The 18,526-nt window shown below is 42.0% G+C and overlaps 1 protein-coding gene across 2 annotated transcripts in view; it reads left to right on the forward strand.

Moving 5' to 3' along the window:
- Positions 1-18,526, forward strand: part of cdh4 (cadherin 4, type 1, R-cadherin (retinal)) — a 194,380-nt gene that overhangs the window by 118,569 nt on the left and 57,285 nt on the right. For both annotated transcript variants that reach the window (XM_087179767.1, XM_023428032.2), the window contains exons 4-5: positions 1,458-1,684; positions 9,623-9,805. In XM_087179767.1, coding sequence (XP_087035893.1) covers positions 1,458-1,684; positions 9,623-9,805 — 410 coding nt within the window. The remainder of the gene's footprint in view (positions 1-1,457; positions 1,685-9,622; positions 9,806-18,526) is intronic.

Raw genomic sequence — 18,526 nt, forward strand, 5'->3', positions numbered from 1 at the left:
ACCCTCCCCACCCCGCCTTGATAAATGATCCCCAAAAGAAGGCCATAATTTCATACAAAGCGTATCACTCACATTAGGATGTTCTCCACTGGGTTGTAGTTTTTTTTAATGAAAATATGGATTGCATTTGCCAACATAGACAGATGTGCGCATTGTCAAAACTGTGTTTACTATCCATCCCATTACGCATGCAATTACTCAGAGGCTGAAAACAAGCAGCCTCATTTGTGTGATGCTAAGCTGCAGTGGCTGAGGAGATCTAATGCTTTATTAGCCTGTTGTTTGGGAGCTGCCTTTGACAGGAAGCTGGGCGATGAATTAAATAGATGGGTTGATAAAGAGCTTGCTGTGCAGAATTCTTCATGCTGGATTTTGGAAAAATCATGCTGCCATAGCTCTTAACGGGCGATCTGTTCCTTGGGTGATTTATGAAATCAATTTGTCTTTTTATCAGCAGCCAGAGTTTGTAGATAAGATCAGAGCACATGCATTTCAACTTGGGGGTAGAGCGAGATGAGCGATAGGGTGTGTGTGTGTGTGTGTGTGTGTGTGTGTGTGTGTGTGTGTGTGTGTGTGTGTGTGTGTGTGTGTGGGCACAGTATTGGTCATATTGGGCATTCATGTCATTGCATCATCTGTGAATCATTGGATAACGATGAACCGAGTGCTGATTAAATTTGGCAACGAAATGAAAGGATTTGCCAGATTGTTGTATCTGAGACTCTGTTGGTTCCTCCTGTGTTTTGTGTGCTATAATGGCATATTCATGTCAGCTGTCTCTGGAGAACCTGCTCTGATGCACTCAGCAGCACCATCTCTCCCTGTCTGTTTCTGTGTCATCTGTCCCAACTCTTTACTCATATGTGGAGTGGAAAGACTTCAAAAGCTCCCTGTACCCAAAACCGCCCTCCTGTGCTTCTCATACAGACACACACGGTACATTACCTTGGAAGCAGCTTGTGTGTGTGCACATGCAAACATGAGAGTCCTCACACCACCCTTACTTTTGTCTCAGTCAAGAAGAACAACCCTCAAAAATTCATTCAAGGTTGGGCTCCATGTGCTTAGCAGCAAAGCAGGGAGCACAATCTGCCCAGTCAGCCTAATGTGCTTTAGACCTTCTCTTCATGCTTTCCCCGGAGAAGCCAAGAGAAATGCTGTTTTGACATTGCTATCCGTCTAGTTTGGGAAAAGAATGATATGAAAAAGAATTAGGTTCCCCCCGTGTATTCCGGTTCAGGAACAGATAAGCAGTTTGTTTTGCCAAAGACGTCAAAGCAGGGAATCAGAGGTGACAGCAGAGGGGATGAGATATTTCAAGATACGTCTTGATGGATGCGGGTTAATCTTAAGCCTGCCAGATGTGTCAAGGATTTGCGAATACCTCATGGAGTAAATCTCACTGTGCTGCTCTCTAATTCTGTACCCCCTTCCCCTTTTTCTGTCTGTCTCTGCAGTGAAGTTTGAGGATTGCCAGCGCAGCCGAGAGGTGGGCTTTGTCAGCAGCGACCCCTATTTCAGTGTGAGGCCTGATGGGACGGTGTATGCAGAGCAGGAAGTGGCCAACCTGTCAGACCCTGTCCAGTTCATGGTGACGGCCCGGGGGCTCCATGACCCACACATCTGGGAAACCACTGTTAAACTGGCCTTGGCTGGACACCCCCATCCTCTACCACTTACAAAGGTAACTAGAAAGAACAACTTGATGAATACAGAATCACAGGGGTACACTGACAGGAGCGCAAGAACTGTTTCCTCATAATTAAACTGCCAGTATGATAGATCATGAAATAATTAAATAGTAACTGGTGTCTACCACTAAAATGCCTTACCACAGAGTGTAAATAAAGATGGATATGGCCACAATGACATCCCCCAAAGGTTTCTAAAGAGCGGTTTTGAATCTCAGAGTGGGCCGCTCCACCGTCGCCATCTTGGCACAACAAGCTATATTATTTGTCTGATATTATATATAAAAATCGCCCAGAACACAAACACCACAAACACGGCAGAGAGGTCACGTTCAGTGACTCGGATTACCTGAGGTGACACCGAGCAGACAGCTAGCGAACTGTGATGGCACTCACCTGTCACTCAGAGTGACCATGCCCTCAATTATCATAACTTCAAGCCTTAAGAAAATTGTAACAGTGAGTTGTATAAAAGTTCATGCCCTGTACAATTGTTATGAAGAGGGAAATTGGCTATAGAGACCAAAACGTATCTTTCCCCGGCTGTAAATGTTTTTATTTCAGCATTTCAGGACTCTATGGGATTGACTTGCTCTTGGAGTCAGCCTCAAGTGGCCATTCGAGGAACTGCAGTTTTTTGCACTTCAGTGTTGACTTGGAAATTACCTTAACTCATCTGTACTTTGTTCCAAAAAACCTTCCAGAGGTGGGAGGTGGTAAAGTTATTTAAAGTTCTGGCTGTGTGATGATGTAATTTTCTACTACTACATTGTAGTTTGGTTGTTATAGTGTTGGGTGACAGTTTTGGATCTGGTTCCTGGTTGGCAAAACACCAGATTTATTAAGCTCAGGCAAATCTTATAACAAACCTTTTTTTTCTTCTTGCTGCCTTTCTGTTAGCAAAGAACAATGTAGAAAACACTGAGGAAACAAGCTTCTCATTTTTACCCAGTTTAGCTTATTACATCACTCATTACATCCAGAGATTTGTATGCATATGGTATTTAAAATAATCATTTCAATAATTCTGCATCGGGACCTCTGTATTTGGAGCAAGTAGGAGTACATAGGTAACAGCCTTACTTCAGTGTGTCAGATACATTTCCACACAGCATCTTCTGCTGTTCAATTAATTTTCACATTGTAGCTACAGGTTTTGAGAATCACCTTGGCTTCCAGTCAAAACTGTTTCTGCCTAATCAGCCAACAAAAGGTGGTTACAGAACTTTGTTTTAGTCATTTTCAACTTTAGTTACTTGCAAATGTTGAAAGCCAAACCCAATTATATTTGATAAAAAAAAAAAACATTTGAAGAGGATTTAGAAGTTATAAGAGGATTTGAAACTGGATTTAGTTTCAATAAAAAGCTATTAAAGCTCAGTCCTTGGTTGTTTTCTGTTCAGATATTCTTCAGTGTTTGGTGCAGAAACTCTACAGCATCTTCTTGATAAACACTCACAACAATCAGCAAATACTTTTACTGAACAAATAAAATATGAACAAGGTGAAATGTGATGAAGCATACTTTCAATGATCAGACCCATTCTTAAGTCCTTTTAATATTTACAGTAAGGACACTTTGCCGTGTCCCTCTGACCCTGCAGGTACACACAATTCCTCATCGTGTACATGGTCTTTGTGTTCCCTGCTGTATCCAAGGCAACGGGTTTTTTTATAAAGAGTGGATGCACAGCAGTTAAGATGCAGGGCTTTTTTTGTATGTGACAAGTTGAGATATGACCCTATTTGCTACCATGGCTCTATTAGCTAACAGAGACTGTAAAATTACAAAAGGCCGAATGTAGCCGTGGTTACTGACTTTCACTACTGGGCTGCACTTTGTTGAGCGACAAAGCCATTATCATTTTTCCTGCACTACTTGTTGAACAACATTGGGCTTAATGTTCAGTCATGTTTCTAATCATGACAAAAAGCCCAAGACTCATGTAGCTAAAATAATTGCAGAGTGGGGATTAAAATTCTGCCCACTCCTGGCAGTGCAATAATGGAGACTGGGAAATAATTGACATTGATTGAGCTAATGTTCCACTCTGGCGGAGTCTGCGAGGACCAGGTGATGTAGTTTCAGCATATAATTATGTTCCCCACATTGTGGAGATAGAGAAAGATTCAATAATTGAACAAGAAATATGTGTGTTTTCTCTAATTAGTTTGAAAACCAGATTTTATACGTACAGTTCAGTATGCATTAAACTGTCTTTACATGTGCCCTTGTCATTTATTAATCAGATAAACAGGCGCTACAGTTGAATTTAATTCCAATCTCCTGAATGGAAAATCACTGGTATACCCTGAGGAGAAATTAAAATAAATACTTGTTTCATTAAGAGCGTAGTCATAAAAGATGTAATTATTAAAATGAAACGTGCTACAGGATGTGACAGGAACGTGGGTGACAGAATATCTAAATAAGGGACCAAACGTGAAAAATCATTTTGGTTGTTGATTAATTTAATTTGTGTATTGAAGTATTTGTTGCATGTTTCATATTGCACATGCAACACTGTTATTTCTGATGGTCTCACATTATTAAAGCGACATAAAATAAAGGAATTTAGTGAAGCAGTGAGTGACAACCTCCACAAGGCTGAAAAATCACCCTTTTTAGCAGTTTGTCGTTACTGACATCAACTATTTATGACTTGAGTGGGAAGTGTGACATTTATAAGTGATCACAGTTTTCTGGTAGACTTGTTCAGTTTGGTTGATTCATTTTGTGTTACATTCTGTACTCTCCTGAATTGAACATTTATTAAGATGCGACTGCGCCTTAATTTAACACGGAAGGCAGAAAATCAGTCCATACAGAGCGGCGGAGTCTGTGACCTGCTGTAATGTCAAACAGCCCTGCAGACGAGGCTCTGTGGGTGAGGTCATGTCGTCCAGTTGGCGTGGGCTTCCTTTTCCCTGCAGCCATCTCTGTTTTGCTCCTTCACTATGAAAGATGGCTCATTGATGAAACACACAGTGCATGTGTCGCCACTCTAAAGCTCAAATTATACTTTCCATGACTGTGTAGCCACAAGTGTTTATACATGTAAATTTATCTGACAAAAGTTTAAACTTTTGTAAAGTGTGAAAGTGTAATATAATCCTCATAGTATTATAAACAGAAGACCATGCACGTTTGTGTTTATTACAAATACATCTGGCTTTTTAATCACAAGTGGCATGAGCAAAATAAATCTGCTCTGATTGAGACACTCTAGATTTTTCATGTTTGCCAAAGTGAACTTTTAGTTTGGACACTTGCCTGAGGAAGAAAATACACATCCTGTAATGTAAACTGGCTGGCACCTAGAAATAACCCTATACCTTCTGTCTCCCTCTTCCCTCTTACATCACCAACGCTTCATTGTCTTAACAACATCTTACCTGTGCATATGTTGATTCAGTCTAGGGGCCCTGTCTGCCCTATCCATACATATGCTGATCTAGTCTAAGGGCCCTTCCTGGCCCAACTATGGATATGCTGATCCAGCCCAAGACCCCCTCCTACCCCCTTGCTACACTACAAGACCTCTGATAAACATTACCTTTTGTTATAACTTCCTTTCCTGTCTGACCAAATGTCTGTAACCCCAGGTATATGCAAATACAGTTGTCCATCCTTTGTCTTTCACTGTATAACTGTCCCCCTGCCCTACACTCGGGGTCAGTCTACTGCCTCAGAACCGCTCTGTGTTAGCTGGCTCACCGTATCCTGGGGTACCATTAAACTTACTTCTCTACAGCAAACTTCAAACTAAGGACTTGAGTGAATTTTCTTCAACATGCCCAATAAACCTAGTAACATGCGACTGTTTCCTCTTGTAAGCAGCAGACAGAAGGTAAAAAGTCCAGTTTTAGTAGCATTATGAACGGGTGAAGTCGGTAACAGGACTGTGCTGTGTGCAGTTCAATCCAATGACTTCACATGATTTCTGGGAATTCAAGTTAAAACAGTGTTATCAGTGCAGTGCAGTGTTTTTGAACAGAGTGGCCCATTTTCCTTTTCCAGTTGAGTCAACACAGACATGAAAAGTTGTTATCTGAGCCCATCTCCCATCTTTTTTTTCTGAAAGTCAATAGTTGTTTTAGAAAAGAGGTTATCATAATCTCATCACCTAACCGCAACCTATCTCTGCATAATCAACGTGGCCGCCGCAGCGGAGGATATAAACAGCTCAGGATATCCTCTTCTGCCCAGTGGCAATTAAAAGACAGTGTACTGACAAATAATGTGAGAGAGACGGTGTACTCTAACAAATCTAATACATGGTTCAAATATCCTCAGATGAACAGGCTGCAACACACAATATACTGCGGCTTTTTACTCTTGCTTTGTTGTACAGCGCCGGTCACAGTGCATTGATTTGCTTTTAATAATTGGCTTAGTTTCTCTCTGCTGTGTTTTAGTAGCAGAAATTAGCATACTTGGAATGTGCTCCATGGTCGACCAGCTCATTTTACTATTTAATTTTCCAGTGTACAATACCACAGCAATTGAAGTGTAGAGCATCTTTGGCCTGAGAGCCCTTTCTGCCGTGTTTATGTACTCAGGCTATCGCACCTCACACAGGTAGGGCCTCTCGTTGAGTGCTCTCCAACTCGTGCTGATTTCATGGCACATTGGTTTGCCTTCTCCACCAGCTTAGAGCCCATCAGTTATGCACCGCTGGATTTGGAGTCGACCGGTTGTCAGAGAAGGGTTTTAGTGCTTATTTGATTTGAATTTTTTTACCGTACGCTCCCCTGGACAGCCTCACCTGTTCAAGGTAGATTACAGCGGAGGCCAGCAGCTGGGTGGAACGTGGGACTTTGGGGTCGTTGAAAAGCAACACTGGCAGGGTTGGATGGTTGCACTTTTGCTGTGTGCTTTAACTTTGTGATTATAGCCTGATTATATTGACAGTCCACACCAAAAAGGCTGCACGTCTCAACAGGAAAATAGGAGCAAACGCAATTTCAATATTTTTTTTGATACAAAGTTTTTTTGGTTTTTTTTTAAGATTTTTTCTTCACTCCAGTTGTTGAGAGAAGATCTCATGGGAGAACATTCTTACTGAAGACTAGTACTCTGGTCTTTTTTTATTTTATTTTTTTTTTATCAAAGTGAACCAGCAAAGGGAACTGCAGCTCTAAAGACATAAAAAAACATCAAAAGACCTGAATGAAATGTTTTCGGAGCCACACTGAACAGAGAATGGGCAATGAGCACACACTCTTATTGTATTGTTCTGCCTGTTTGTCAGACTGATAACCTCCAGATGTCAGCTCCAGGGCTCGGGGGTTGCAGGCCTGAAGAATGCCGCAGCAATGCGCAGGCTGCCTGGGAGCAGAGAGCTGCCAGCTGGCCCTGTCTGCCTCTGGGTTTCAGGAGCCTCAGGCACATCAGGGACACACTAACTGAATGCCTGTCATGTGTTGCACAAACACACACACACACACACACACACACACACACACACACACAAACACTGGGACACGCAAACGCTCAGACAAATACATCGGCACATATGTTCATGCATTATTTTTACACATTCGTACGTGCGCTCACATGCTTGCATCAAGGCCAGCACATATGATTTCCCATATGTGCACACAGGCATGACTGAAACTCACTGTACATGCACATACTATAAACATACACACACATTAAAACAGAAAAAAACCCCACAAACTCTAATAAGCACCTAGCTTCCTGGCAGCCCACAGAAAGCATGTTCCAGTTTTTCCTTCTTTCCTTTGTAATTCTGGTATTGTCACAGTGCCAACAGCCTGTCATCTGCATAGCTATTTGAAAGTGAAAGTCACATGCAGCCACTGTGCTGATATCATCCACATGCAGACGTACAATAAGGGACGTCTCCCTTTCATTGTCTCTCTCCGAGTCTCTCTTTCTGCCTGACCATTTCTCTTCTTCATTTCTGTTCTGGCAACATTGACAAAGGAATGTCGTGGCCTGACCAGTCGAGTGCTTCGACCTCGTTATCGTCAGGCCTGATGGGTTTGCCTTCGTCAGCAGGCTGATTGTCGTATTGAGCAGCTAGTCATTCACTGTGTTTTTCTGCTGATAGCCAGCAAGGCAGATAAGGACTTTATCATGGTAGCAGCGTACCGGGCTGAGCATAGATGAGGAGGAGGCCTGTTCATGGAGTCACACTGTATATGTTTTCTGCATTCATCTCTGTCCATATGCACTGACACACAGACAGTCCTGATGATTCATCATTGTCTGCCAGAGAGAGTGTTGTTTATCCTCTGTTGCATGTTTGTTTTTTTTTACATACTTGTTTGTTTTCCCTTTGTTTTTGTTTGTTTGTTTCAAATGAGCATCTGCAAATACACACACACACACACACACACACACACACACACACACACAGCCACAGAAACACACACACACACACAAACACACACACACAAAAACACACACACAAAAACACATACATATATTCACAGACGGAGACTAATTCCACCCGCCGCCCGTGGAGGAGACTGGCACGCTCTCTTTCTCCCTCATGCCAGTTGGTACCTGTGCGTGTTTTGGATGAGCGGAGCTGGAACGAGACTTATCTTATCTGGGAAACACATCTGGTCCTCTCGTTTCCTCTTTCTGTCCTCTAACCATCCACCCAGGTCGCCCCACTCCCTCTCCGTCGTGCTCGTGCCCAGATAAACCAACAGCCCTGGCTGCCCGAGACCTGCACCGAGCTTGCGGTCCAGTCCTCTGAGCTGTGAATGCGTAAAGACTTAAAACAAAAGATGAAAAATATGCGCTGTGTTTGCTCAGGTGTAGCTTACACTTTGCCTCGCTCACAGGCAAAGCAGGTGTATATTGATAGGATGAACTGCTGGTCTGTGTTTGGCATGGCGATGTGTCAGTGGTCGCTCGTGTGCACACGCTCGTGTCTGTGCCTGTATGACTGCGTTGTGTGTGTTCCAGATGGGATAAGCAGGAGAATTTCCACTGTGCTTCAGGTGACAGCGGCACACTGCCAGTGAATGTGTGTGTGTACGAGGGTGCGCAGACAACAATAGGATTAGGTGGATTACAGCAATACAACCATCTTACACAGGAGGACACCATAGAGGATTGGGGAAAAAACACTCTTCTTTTACACACCCTTCTAACCCGTATTTCACCTGGCAAGATGAGTAAGAACACAATCTTCTCTCTGCAGCTATAGCCAGGGGGAGTCCTCGCAGGGGTAGAGGGGGGATGTATATACACCCATATGTTCCTACATAAGAGTTGCCCATAATGCCATGGCTCTGTGTGATGTTCAAAGGAACCTCAACATCAAAAATAAGAAATAGCACACATAAACAAACCTGAGGAATAGTATAGTAGTCCAGAAAGTTCATATACTATTTGCACTTTCTACACTTTTTAAGGAAAAACACTGATATTTCATCAATGCTTTTTTTTATCTGATGACAGACTTCTGTCACATTTTTGGTCCTGAGCAGGGACAGAGAACACAGGGACAAGCAGGAATGATGATGTCTGCCTAAAAAAAACGTGCAGGGTTGCAGACACAGCACAGCATCTCTGTGGACCAAACCTAGCCATGGAGCCTAGAGGAGGTCTCGCTTTCTTAGGCAGAAGCCGAGGGCTTGGGTGGGCTCAGGTGTCTTGCCAAGGGCCTCATGAAATGTGATGCAGCAGCTCTCAGAAAAAATGTTTATTTAAATTTCCTTGTGTTTGCTTCTCTGCCACTCTCCCAAAGTGGCTTTATTGTTAGTGTGACATCCACTATTTTAGTTTCAATTTTAGCAGAGCGGGAAACTTGTCATTTCACAACACTTTACAGATTCATCTTCCAGCCTGTTGTGGCAAAATAGCATTCTTCAAATGATAATATGCGCGAGCTATTCACTACAAGATGTAGGATGATATGATATATTTGGCTTTTTCTTTGCAGGTTGGCATTGAAGAAATGCTGTCAAGAGTCTGGGAATCCCAGCCCAGAGTTATCAAGTTTCCTCGAAAACATCAGAGAGGCTCCTCTGTCAATGGGCTGAGGCGACAGAAGAGAGACTGGGTCATCCCGCCTATCAATGTGCCTGAAAACTCCCGAGGACCCTTCCCTCACATGCTTGTCAGAGTGAGTGACAGTTTGTATAATTTCAGCAAATACCACACATCTTTTCCTGATGTGGAATGTCTTTGTTGCACCGCAGAACTTTTATGTAACTTGTCTTTGCAGAGAAAAGCTCAGATTCAAAGAAAAAGCTAAGTAGACAACCTACATATTCTTTCTAAGTACTTACTCAGACCAGGCAAGAGAGAGGAGTGGGGAATAAACTGTAATATCTCTTAGAATCACCACAAGGCCGAGACACTCAGCATTCTGGTATTTTCTATCAAGCACGCCCAGCAGGCGAAAAGCGCTGCTCTTGTCTCGGATTTAAGTCATGATGCCAGGTGATTTCTCTCCTGGCCTCTGGGCACCACAGCCAGGTGGGCAGACAAAAGGATCATTCTTACTTGGAAAGCACATAAAAACACGCACTTCATGCTTGGTCTTAGAATAGTAGATATAAGGATAACTTAAGAATGGTGTTTCTTCACCTGTTAATGTGGCTGGCAGGCTATTTTCACATCACAGCACATCGCTTGTTAGATTACAGCACATCTGCTCTAATGAGTGTTCATGGCATCTGTATTGTAATGAGTCTAGGGAGCTTGGATACTTGTGGAGGTTAAATGTCTGTCAAAAGAATGGTTTCGACAGCAGGAAGTTGATCAAATTAACGTTTTTATTTGATTTGTTATGATGGATGCTAATGATTCAGTGGAGGCTCACGTTTGCATTGCCTTAAAGTTACAGACAAAGCTCTAAAATATTGGCATGTAAAGACTGAATCTACTGCTAATCATCTGCTTACTTGAATAATTATTTATCTATGTAATTTCAAGATTTTTAGATTTTTATTCGTGACATTTTTGCCTTTATTTAATATTATTACAGTATAGAGAGATGTATAAAGCTGTGCATGTTCATGATTCTGAATATTCCTCATTGTCATACTGTGCATGCTTTAATGAAGTGCTTTTATATGCCTGTCTCTGTCTGTACACCAGTCTCTCAATGAAAAGAGCATCAAGGAAAAAGCACAATTTCACAGAACAGCATTTCGCGCTAAATGAAATTACTACACAGGGAAATAATCAAACATAGGAAAATGCCAAAGCAGAATGAATTAAAAGAATAATTCAATGGGTCACACAACCATCATTAAAAATTATAATAATTTATATTGTAGATTTGACGACTAGCATTTAGATTCAAACGTGTAGAAAAAAAAGACAAAGGTGTATACAACTGCACAAGGTTCGCTCATTCTGACCACACGTCTTCATTTATCACCTTTGTCCATGTGTAAAAATGGTTTTCAATGCATATGTGTTGTTTATACATGATGCACCAGGAAGCAAAGAATTCAGTTTTACATGGCTTTGCAGCTCTACAGCTCTTACAATCCAGAAAAAATGTTTAAGTGAACATGAATGTAACGGCTTTGTAATTACAACCAGTTTAACACCAGTGACTATCAGAAATAAGGAAAATCGAAAGTAAGTTGCTCATGGAGGCGTCGTACTGCCTGTGCTGTGCTGCTACTCTAAACTCCCGTCATTCACTGCCTCTTATCGGTCTCTCAGACAGACGTGCAGCTTTCTGCTGGCATTTCTGACACACACACACACACACACACACACACACACAAACATATACACACATATATACACACACAAAGTCCCTTACGCCCATTTGTACAGCGAGGCTTACACTCCCGGATTACGGAAATCGCCTTTCACCAATGTGTTTGCAAGAGGGCAGATTTTCCACCAAAGCATGGGAACACTCACCCTCACGCTGTGGAGTGTCAGGGGAGGCACCAAATTGTGCTGCCCTGCTGGAGAAATGGACCCCCTTTTATCCCCTTTTCACATGTCAGGTTTTAGATGGTTGGATTAAACCTCATGGGCTTCCTTTGTGTGTGTGGTCATGTAAGTGTTGAGGTTGTGTGTGTGTGTGTGTGTGTGTGTGTGTGTGTGTGGTGGGGGGGTATGGGTGGGTGGGTGAAATGTTCATTTGTGTATGTGGAAACATCTTGCAGCTTGCAGTTGTATGTGAGCACAGTATAGGTGTGTGCCAGCCCTCAGCCATAGCTAAAAGCAGTGCACCATGGGGGATGTGACTCTGTTGCTCTGAGCTCATCTGTCCCCGGCTCCCCCTGCAACACAACTCTCCATTCTGACAGGCAGCCACGGAGAGGAACACTGGGGATTTTGTGCTTTATCTTGCTGGTCTCAGAAGTGGCTAAGCACAACCTTTAAAGCTTACACACTTGATTTCAAGACACACCAGCTCTCCCTTGCTGTTCAAACTCTTTGAGTCTTAGCTTGTGTTTCTACACGTGAGCCTTCACATAGGCAGGTTCAGCAGGTTTAAAAAGCCCAATTAACCTGCGGAATGTAATTACCGCTTTGCAACCATCAAATAATACAAGTGACATGCCCAGAGAGGTGAGTAGTAGCCCGGTGGTGGTTTTCTTTTTCATTCAGTGAGAGGCTAATGTACAGTGAGTCTGCTGCTGTAGGATATTTGATTAATCCCAGTTACACTGACAGATCCAATAACACATAGTCTTTGCTGATTTAACTGTAAATAACAACTGATATGATAGCAACATTTTGAATAATTAATTCATTTATTTACTGATTCAGTCATTCAGTGACATTCACCACCACCATCATCATCATCATCATCATTGCAATATTCTTCTTTTGAAAACTGCTTTTAGTTTAAGAGAAAGAGAAAATGTTCTCTCTCTCTCTCTTTCTCTAACTCTCACCCTCTCTCACTCACACCCTCACACACACATACACACACACACACACACACACACGAGTGTGCAAGAGCTTCATTCCAGCACTGGCCATTTTTACCTTGACATGGGCAATTCAGTCATGAAGAACCACAAGTGATGCAGCCATGATGGCATTGATTTACCATTGTGCTCAAATGCTTCCAAGCTTTTTCTGTCAAATTATTTGACATGACAGTTGTAAGTGCAGAGGAAATGGAGAGGTTGCAAAACAGCTCGAGTTAAATGGATACTGAGGTATATGGCAAGAGCTCCTCCTTTTGAGAGACTGAAAAGCAGTGAAGGTGGGAGATGGAGGAGGGAGAAAGGGAGACTAACTGAAATTGAAAAAAAAAATAGAAAAGAAAAAAATAGAAAGTCTTTAGAGAGTGCTGTAAATCTGCGGGGTGAGAGAGGCCAACATTAGTTTCAGGCCATTTGTGGCATTCTCATCTCAACCATCTCCTGCAGCACCTACACTGGGGCCAATGAGGCAAAACTGATGGAAAGCAGTCTGAATATGGGAGAGAAAAGATCCACCTTTCATTTAACCAGGCCTCAAACACTGGCTTCCTCGCTGACCCACGGTTAGGACAAGGAATCAAGGAAGGAGCTGGAAATAATTGAGCACATTGCGGACGGTTATCTTAATATTATGTGATTCCACAGCCAAGGGAAAGACTAAAGAGACACGTCTGTGTTTTCTGTTTCTTTTACGCTCTGCGTGACTCTGTGCCCTGTCCATGGAGCTAAATGAAACTGTAATGATACCTGTATCTCTAATGATAGCCTTATCACGCATACACATTCTTGAAGAACTATGAAGGTCTCAAGGTGAATAGGTGAACTGGATTATTACAGTGCATCTCGGTATGATTTAGTTTACCTCATTATTTTGAATAGGCCATTATGGAGGTGCTCATGGCTAACACTGAATGAGTCACAGTCAGAAGAACTACAGGCCATTCATTTAGCTGGATTTTATCAGAAGGAAACAAGCCCACCAAAAAAGTAAACTTTGCAGAAGAGAGCTTGACTCTTACTCTAGAAACAGAGGGAATGTGTGGCTTCTTGTTGGTTTTCTAATTTGGTTTACTGTGCTGAACAGCTCAAATTTATGTGATGTATATACATACATATATATATGTGTGTGTGTGTGTGGGAGCAAGTCAGCTCAATGACATTGTAATGTCTGAACTGCTGTTTGCTCAGTATCCGAAATGAAAATACGATGGTTTATTTACAACCTCATATTGCACAGTGTATTTCATTAAAGCTCATAATGAGTTCATAATATGTTTTTTGGATCCGCTTGTTTTGTCTGCAGTTTTATTGCATCCCGTGTGCATTCAAATATATTGTGCCCATTGTGTCTGGTTTGTGTGGGTATGCATGTGTGCATGAGTGTGTGCGTATGGCTGTGTTTCCACCAACATATGGGTGCACAATGTAGTAGGCAGAACATACACCACTATACTACATTATTCGAGACCAAATTTATCTAAAAAATAACACCTGACAGAAGTTTTCAAAACATTTATTTACTTATTAATTATTCTAAATGAGTTTCTAGATGGAAAGCATCTCACATTTGTCCCGTTCTGAAAAACGCAGTGAGAGATACTGTTGAAAGAACCACAACAAAATAAACTTTTCAAACCACTTACTTAATTATTGCACAAATAACTTTATTACCAAATTTATTTCATATCTAGACCACCTAATTGTGAGGGAGTCGTAACTCAAATCCTTGGCTACTCTCAGCTCCAGCTGGATATAGCCAGGGGCTTCAATTTCATTTTGTCTCTCTGATTTTAAGCAGTACATCAAAACACTGCATTGTATTAACATAGCATGTTATGACTGTGAGCTCTCTCTATACCGAAAGTGATAACAGCAGTTGTCAGCTTACCCCAGGTTACACAGGACTTAATCCTGACCAAGGGGAAAGTGTCAAATATGACAGATTATTTGATGTTAATGTCAGGACTCACATGATATCAGTGTGTTTTGTCACATGTTAGCAGAGTGAAAATCTCAAGACTGTGCAAGAGTAAAACTGTAGGGTTGAATTGGGTCAGAGCTCCTTAAATGCTGCAGCTGTTCTGTTTTTAGTGGTACTGTTGTTTTCTTACTTTCTTACTGCACTGCTTCCTAATAAATGACATACACTCCATACAGTATATTCTACAATTTGCTTACAATTGAATTAAACAACTAACAATGAAACTTTGTAGGTATAAATGTGAGGTCAAAGACTTTACAGCTGCTCTGTGCTAAACTACACCCACTGTCATAAACAAAGTAATTATCACTTGCTATCCACAGCAGGTGAAGATTATCATTAAGTAACTTTTACCATTGCAGTACTGAAAATATATATATATATATATAATAATACTATCTATAATTCCAGTTACAGTTAATATCAATAGAGCCATTAAGTGTCGGTTCATACAGTCATAATGCCTCTAATTCTCTGTTTGTTCCATCATTATAATTCGCAGTTTCATTTTTCAAGACGATCTGCAACGTCTGTCTGTGATAGAAATTCACTTTAGTTTCCTCAAGGAGCAGACAGAGTTTGTTGACATGTCTCTTTCTGGTTTAAAGGTTTCTAGGACACCCCTCACTCCCTTTTTTTTCCTGACATGCTCCTCAGAGAGTGTCCTAGAATCCAGCAGTTTCTTGGTGCTGAATCATTAACAATAACAGCAAGGTCTCCAGGAATAAAGTTCCTTTTAATCTTGTTCCACATACTTTACTTTTTCATGATGAGGATGTACTGTCTCACCCACCTCCTGTGAGAGATCTGCCAAAATACTTCTCCTGCCTCCATCTTCTTCTTCTTCTAGGTCTTACTTTTTTGGAGCAGTCCAGAAAACAAGACTATTCAAGTTCAAGACTATTCATTTAATTTGTCACTGTTGTAATTGGTCTGTCATTCACTTTCACCTCTTCTTCACACAAGGCTGTTTGTCATTAACCTCACTTTAGAAGAGTTAGAGATCTGTCAAGACATATACCACAGTACCTCTATATTTATTTTACAGCTGAGGTTTGAAAATCTTCATTTATCGTCATTTAAATCCAACACTGCCAGTGATGTAGCTGCAGACACATGTAAACAGGAAGTTTGCCAGATGTTTGATAAAACCCTAATTTATTCATTAGTAGTAAATTTATCTATTCATCCAATTAATGCCACAAAGCTGGATTTACTTTTCCTTTTCCAGCACTGTAAATATATACACTAAATATATTCAGATTTGATAGACATAGAAGGTGAAGCACCAGGTGTAATATAACAGTTGGCCCTAAGCCTTTGCTGTGAATGGATATGCAGGATAGTGTGATCCATGTGTTCACAAAGGTGTTTATGTGTAAACGTTTGTGCACGCTGGCTTTTGTTTACTGGTTTATGCCTGTGTCTGTGAGGGCATGTGTGTGTGTATATCTGTGTATTTGTGTGTGTCCCCATGTATTGTCTGTGTATTTGACTGCATGTGTGTGTGTCTGTTTGTCATTCTCAGCATCCCCAATTGGACAATTAGAATGTGACAGTCCCATTAGAGCCAGCCCAGTTGTACAAAGCCTGAGTGCTGTTGTGAGTGACACAGAGCTCAGCCTCTCACTAAATAACTGTCAGTCTGCCCTCGTCCACTCTGACCCCTCTGGCAGCCTCCCTCTGAGCCACTCCAGCTCCCCTCTGGACTCTCATTGGCAGCCTTAGCAGCTCCCTGAGCCAAGCATGGTCCTCCTTTCAAGCCTGGCCTCTTACTGATTGGTTGGACCTCGCTAGCCTTAGGCATGCCAGCAGGGCTTTCAACTGGCCTCAGGGTGCAGCTGATTGGCCAGGCTGTCAGGGCCGCATGTCCCCTATGGGAGCATGTGGCAGCAGCTTGGGTTGAGGGATGCAATTTGACAATAGCAGAAATGTGCAAGAGCAGCAGAAAGCTCCTCACTGCCCCTCCCTCCATCTAGAACTCTATCTATATCTATCTATCTCAGTATACCCTGTTATTTCCCTTTAGTCAGCCTTTCCAGCAGCCAACCATGCCTTCACTGTAATTATCTGTTCATGGCAGACCTGTTGTATGGTTTACCTATTGTCCTTGTACTGGGCAGCGCGGGAGAATGGAGCTTTTTTAACGAGTTGAATCTCTCCGGGGGTCTGTGGCCCGTTTGGGGCGGGTAAGACAAGGACGTCAGCCTTTGCCTCCTCCATTCCCATCTCAGAATTAGGGAATATGGCAGTCTTTATAAGGGAGACAGAATGGCTGCATTTGCTCTATTCTTCTCCCACACTGTGAATCAGGGGAATTAATGGCATTGTTAATGCAGAGAGACCGGCGGTACATTTCAACAGGATTCTCGCCTCTTGCAGAGCTCATCTAAATTGCCTGGCTAATGCCGTAATTGGGTTTGTGAGTCACTTCTTAACTTCCATTAATATTTGTTCTCCCTCTAATTGCCCCCTTTTTTCCAATCCTACATTTCATTCCTCTGTCTGGTTAATGGTCTGAGGTGGAGGCAGTGACGTGCGCGTATGTGTGCACGCTTGAGAAAGCGTTGAATCTATTTTTGAGCAGATACAAAATGTTAAAGCTGTGGGACTCCTTCTTCTCTTCTGGGTAATGATGAATGACATACAGGACGGAGATGGAGGGTATTTGAGTGTAAGAGAAAGATGTCAGAAAGGTTCACGGTCAAAATTTGAGGAACAACCTGCAGATATCTGTGATCCATATGGGCTTAGGATGAAAAAAATATCTCTCCTCCAAAGACTTCATATCTGTTTTTTAAAAGCGTGCCAAACACTTTCATTTGAAGGTTATTTATTGGATATGCTGCTGGCATTCAGAATGCTTTCTGCTCTTCATTAAAAGACATATTGCTTGACAATGCCTCTGCTTTCTCAGATGTTTTCCTCTAAGCTTTTTTCCTCTTTTCACACTCACCTATAACTGGATTGTCTTTTTCTCTTATACATCACATTAAAACAGCTCCTCTGGAGGAAGAAAAACATCACCCCCAAAAGGTTTCAGCTTTGTTTCCCTAAATTGTCAAGAAAAAAAATCTTACCCTGTTATCTTTAAACCCAAATCCACTTCATGGAAACATTACCTCAGGAAACTCAAAGGATTCAATTCAATCGACCGTGTTATAAAGTGGAGAAGAATGGCTGAATAACAGTGTCAGGACGAGAGTAGACAAACCTTCCTCAGGTGGTGACTCTTGCTCATTTGTATTGATGGGACTCTCACTGCTTCCTTCCCACTGGGAGAAATGGGAGGAGGGGGTGCAGGAGAGTGAGAGACAGAAAGAGATAGACAAACTGATATAGCAACACAATCAGAGACAGAATGGGAGAGCACACCAAATGAAAAGGAGGGTATATAAGGTTAAAAAAACATATTTCATAGCTGCACGGAGCTTGGTTCATTTTCCATTCAGTTTCTGATCCATAATGGACTAGCCTGCCTGCTGCAGATGCAGCTGTTCTTATGAGTATCAAGGATAACTGTGTGCGACGGTGGCTGTCAGTGGCTCTCACTTGAGAGATATTAAACCTGAGCTCTCTGCAGCTTCTCTCTCACAGACCTCCTGTGTGACTATTTTTAAAACCATCCGCACCGTTCACTTCTCATGATGCCACTGAACTGACAGCTTTTACCGCTCTTTATCACCACACTTGCATGTAAGGTTGCCATTATGCCTCCGTGCCAGCGACAGCTGGGGATTTATGGGGTTTTCCGTCCATCGATCTGTCTGTCTGTACATACGTACAAACGTCTGTCCATCATGAACGCCATGAGCGAATTTTTTCTGATTTGGCACAAAGGTTTACTTCTACTCTAGGATGAACTGATTCGATTTTGGTGGTCAAAGTCCAAAGGTCAAGGTCACTGTGACCTCACAAAATATGTTTTTGGCCATAGCTTATGAGTTTA

The sequence above is a fragment of the Seriola lalandi genome, unplaced genomic scaffold, assembly GCF_002814215.2.
Source record: "Seriola lalandi dorsalis isolate HSWRI2012SDOR001 ecotype SW California unplaced genomic scaffold, Sedor1 jcf7180002054864, whole genome shotgun sequence".
In the NCBI taxonomy this organism is placed as follows: Eukaryota; Metazoa; Chordata; class Actinopteri; order Carangiformes; family Carangidae; genus Seriola; species Seriola lalandi.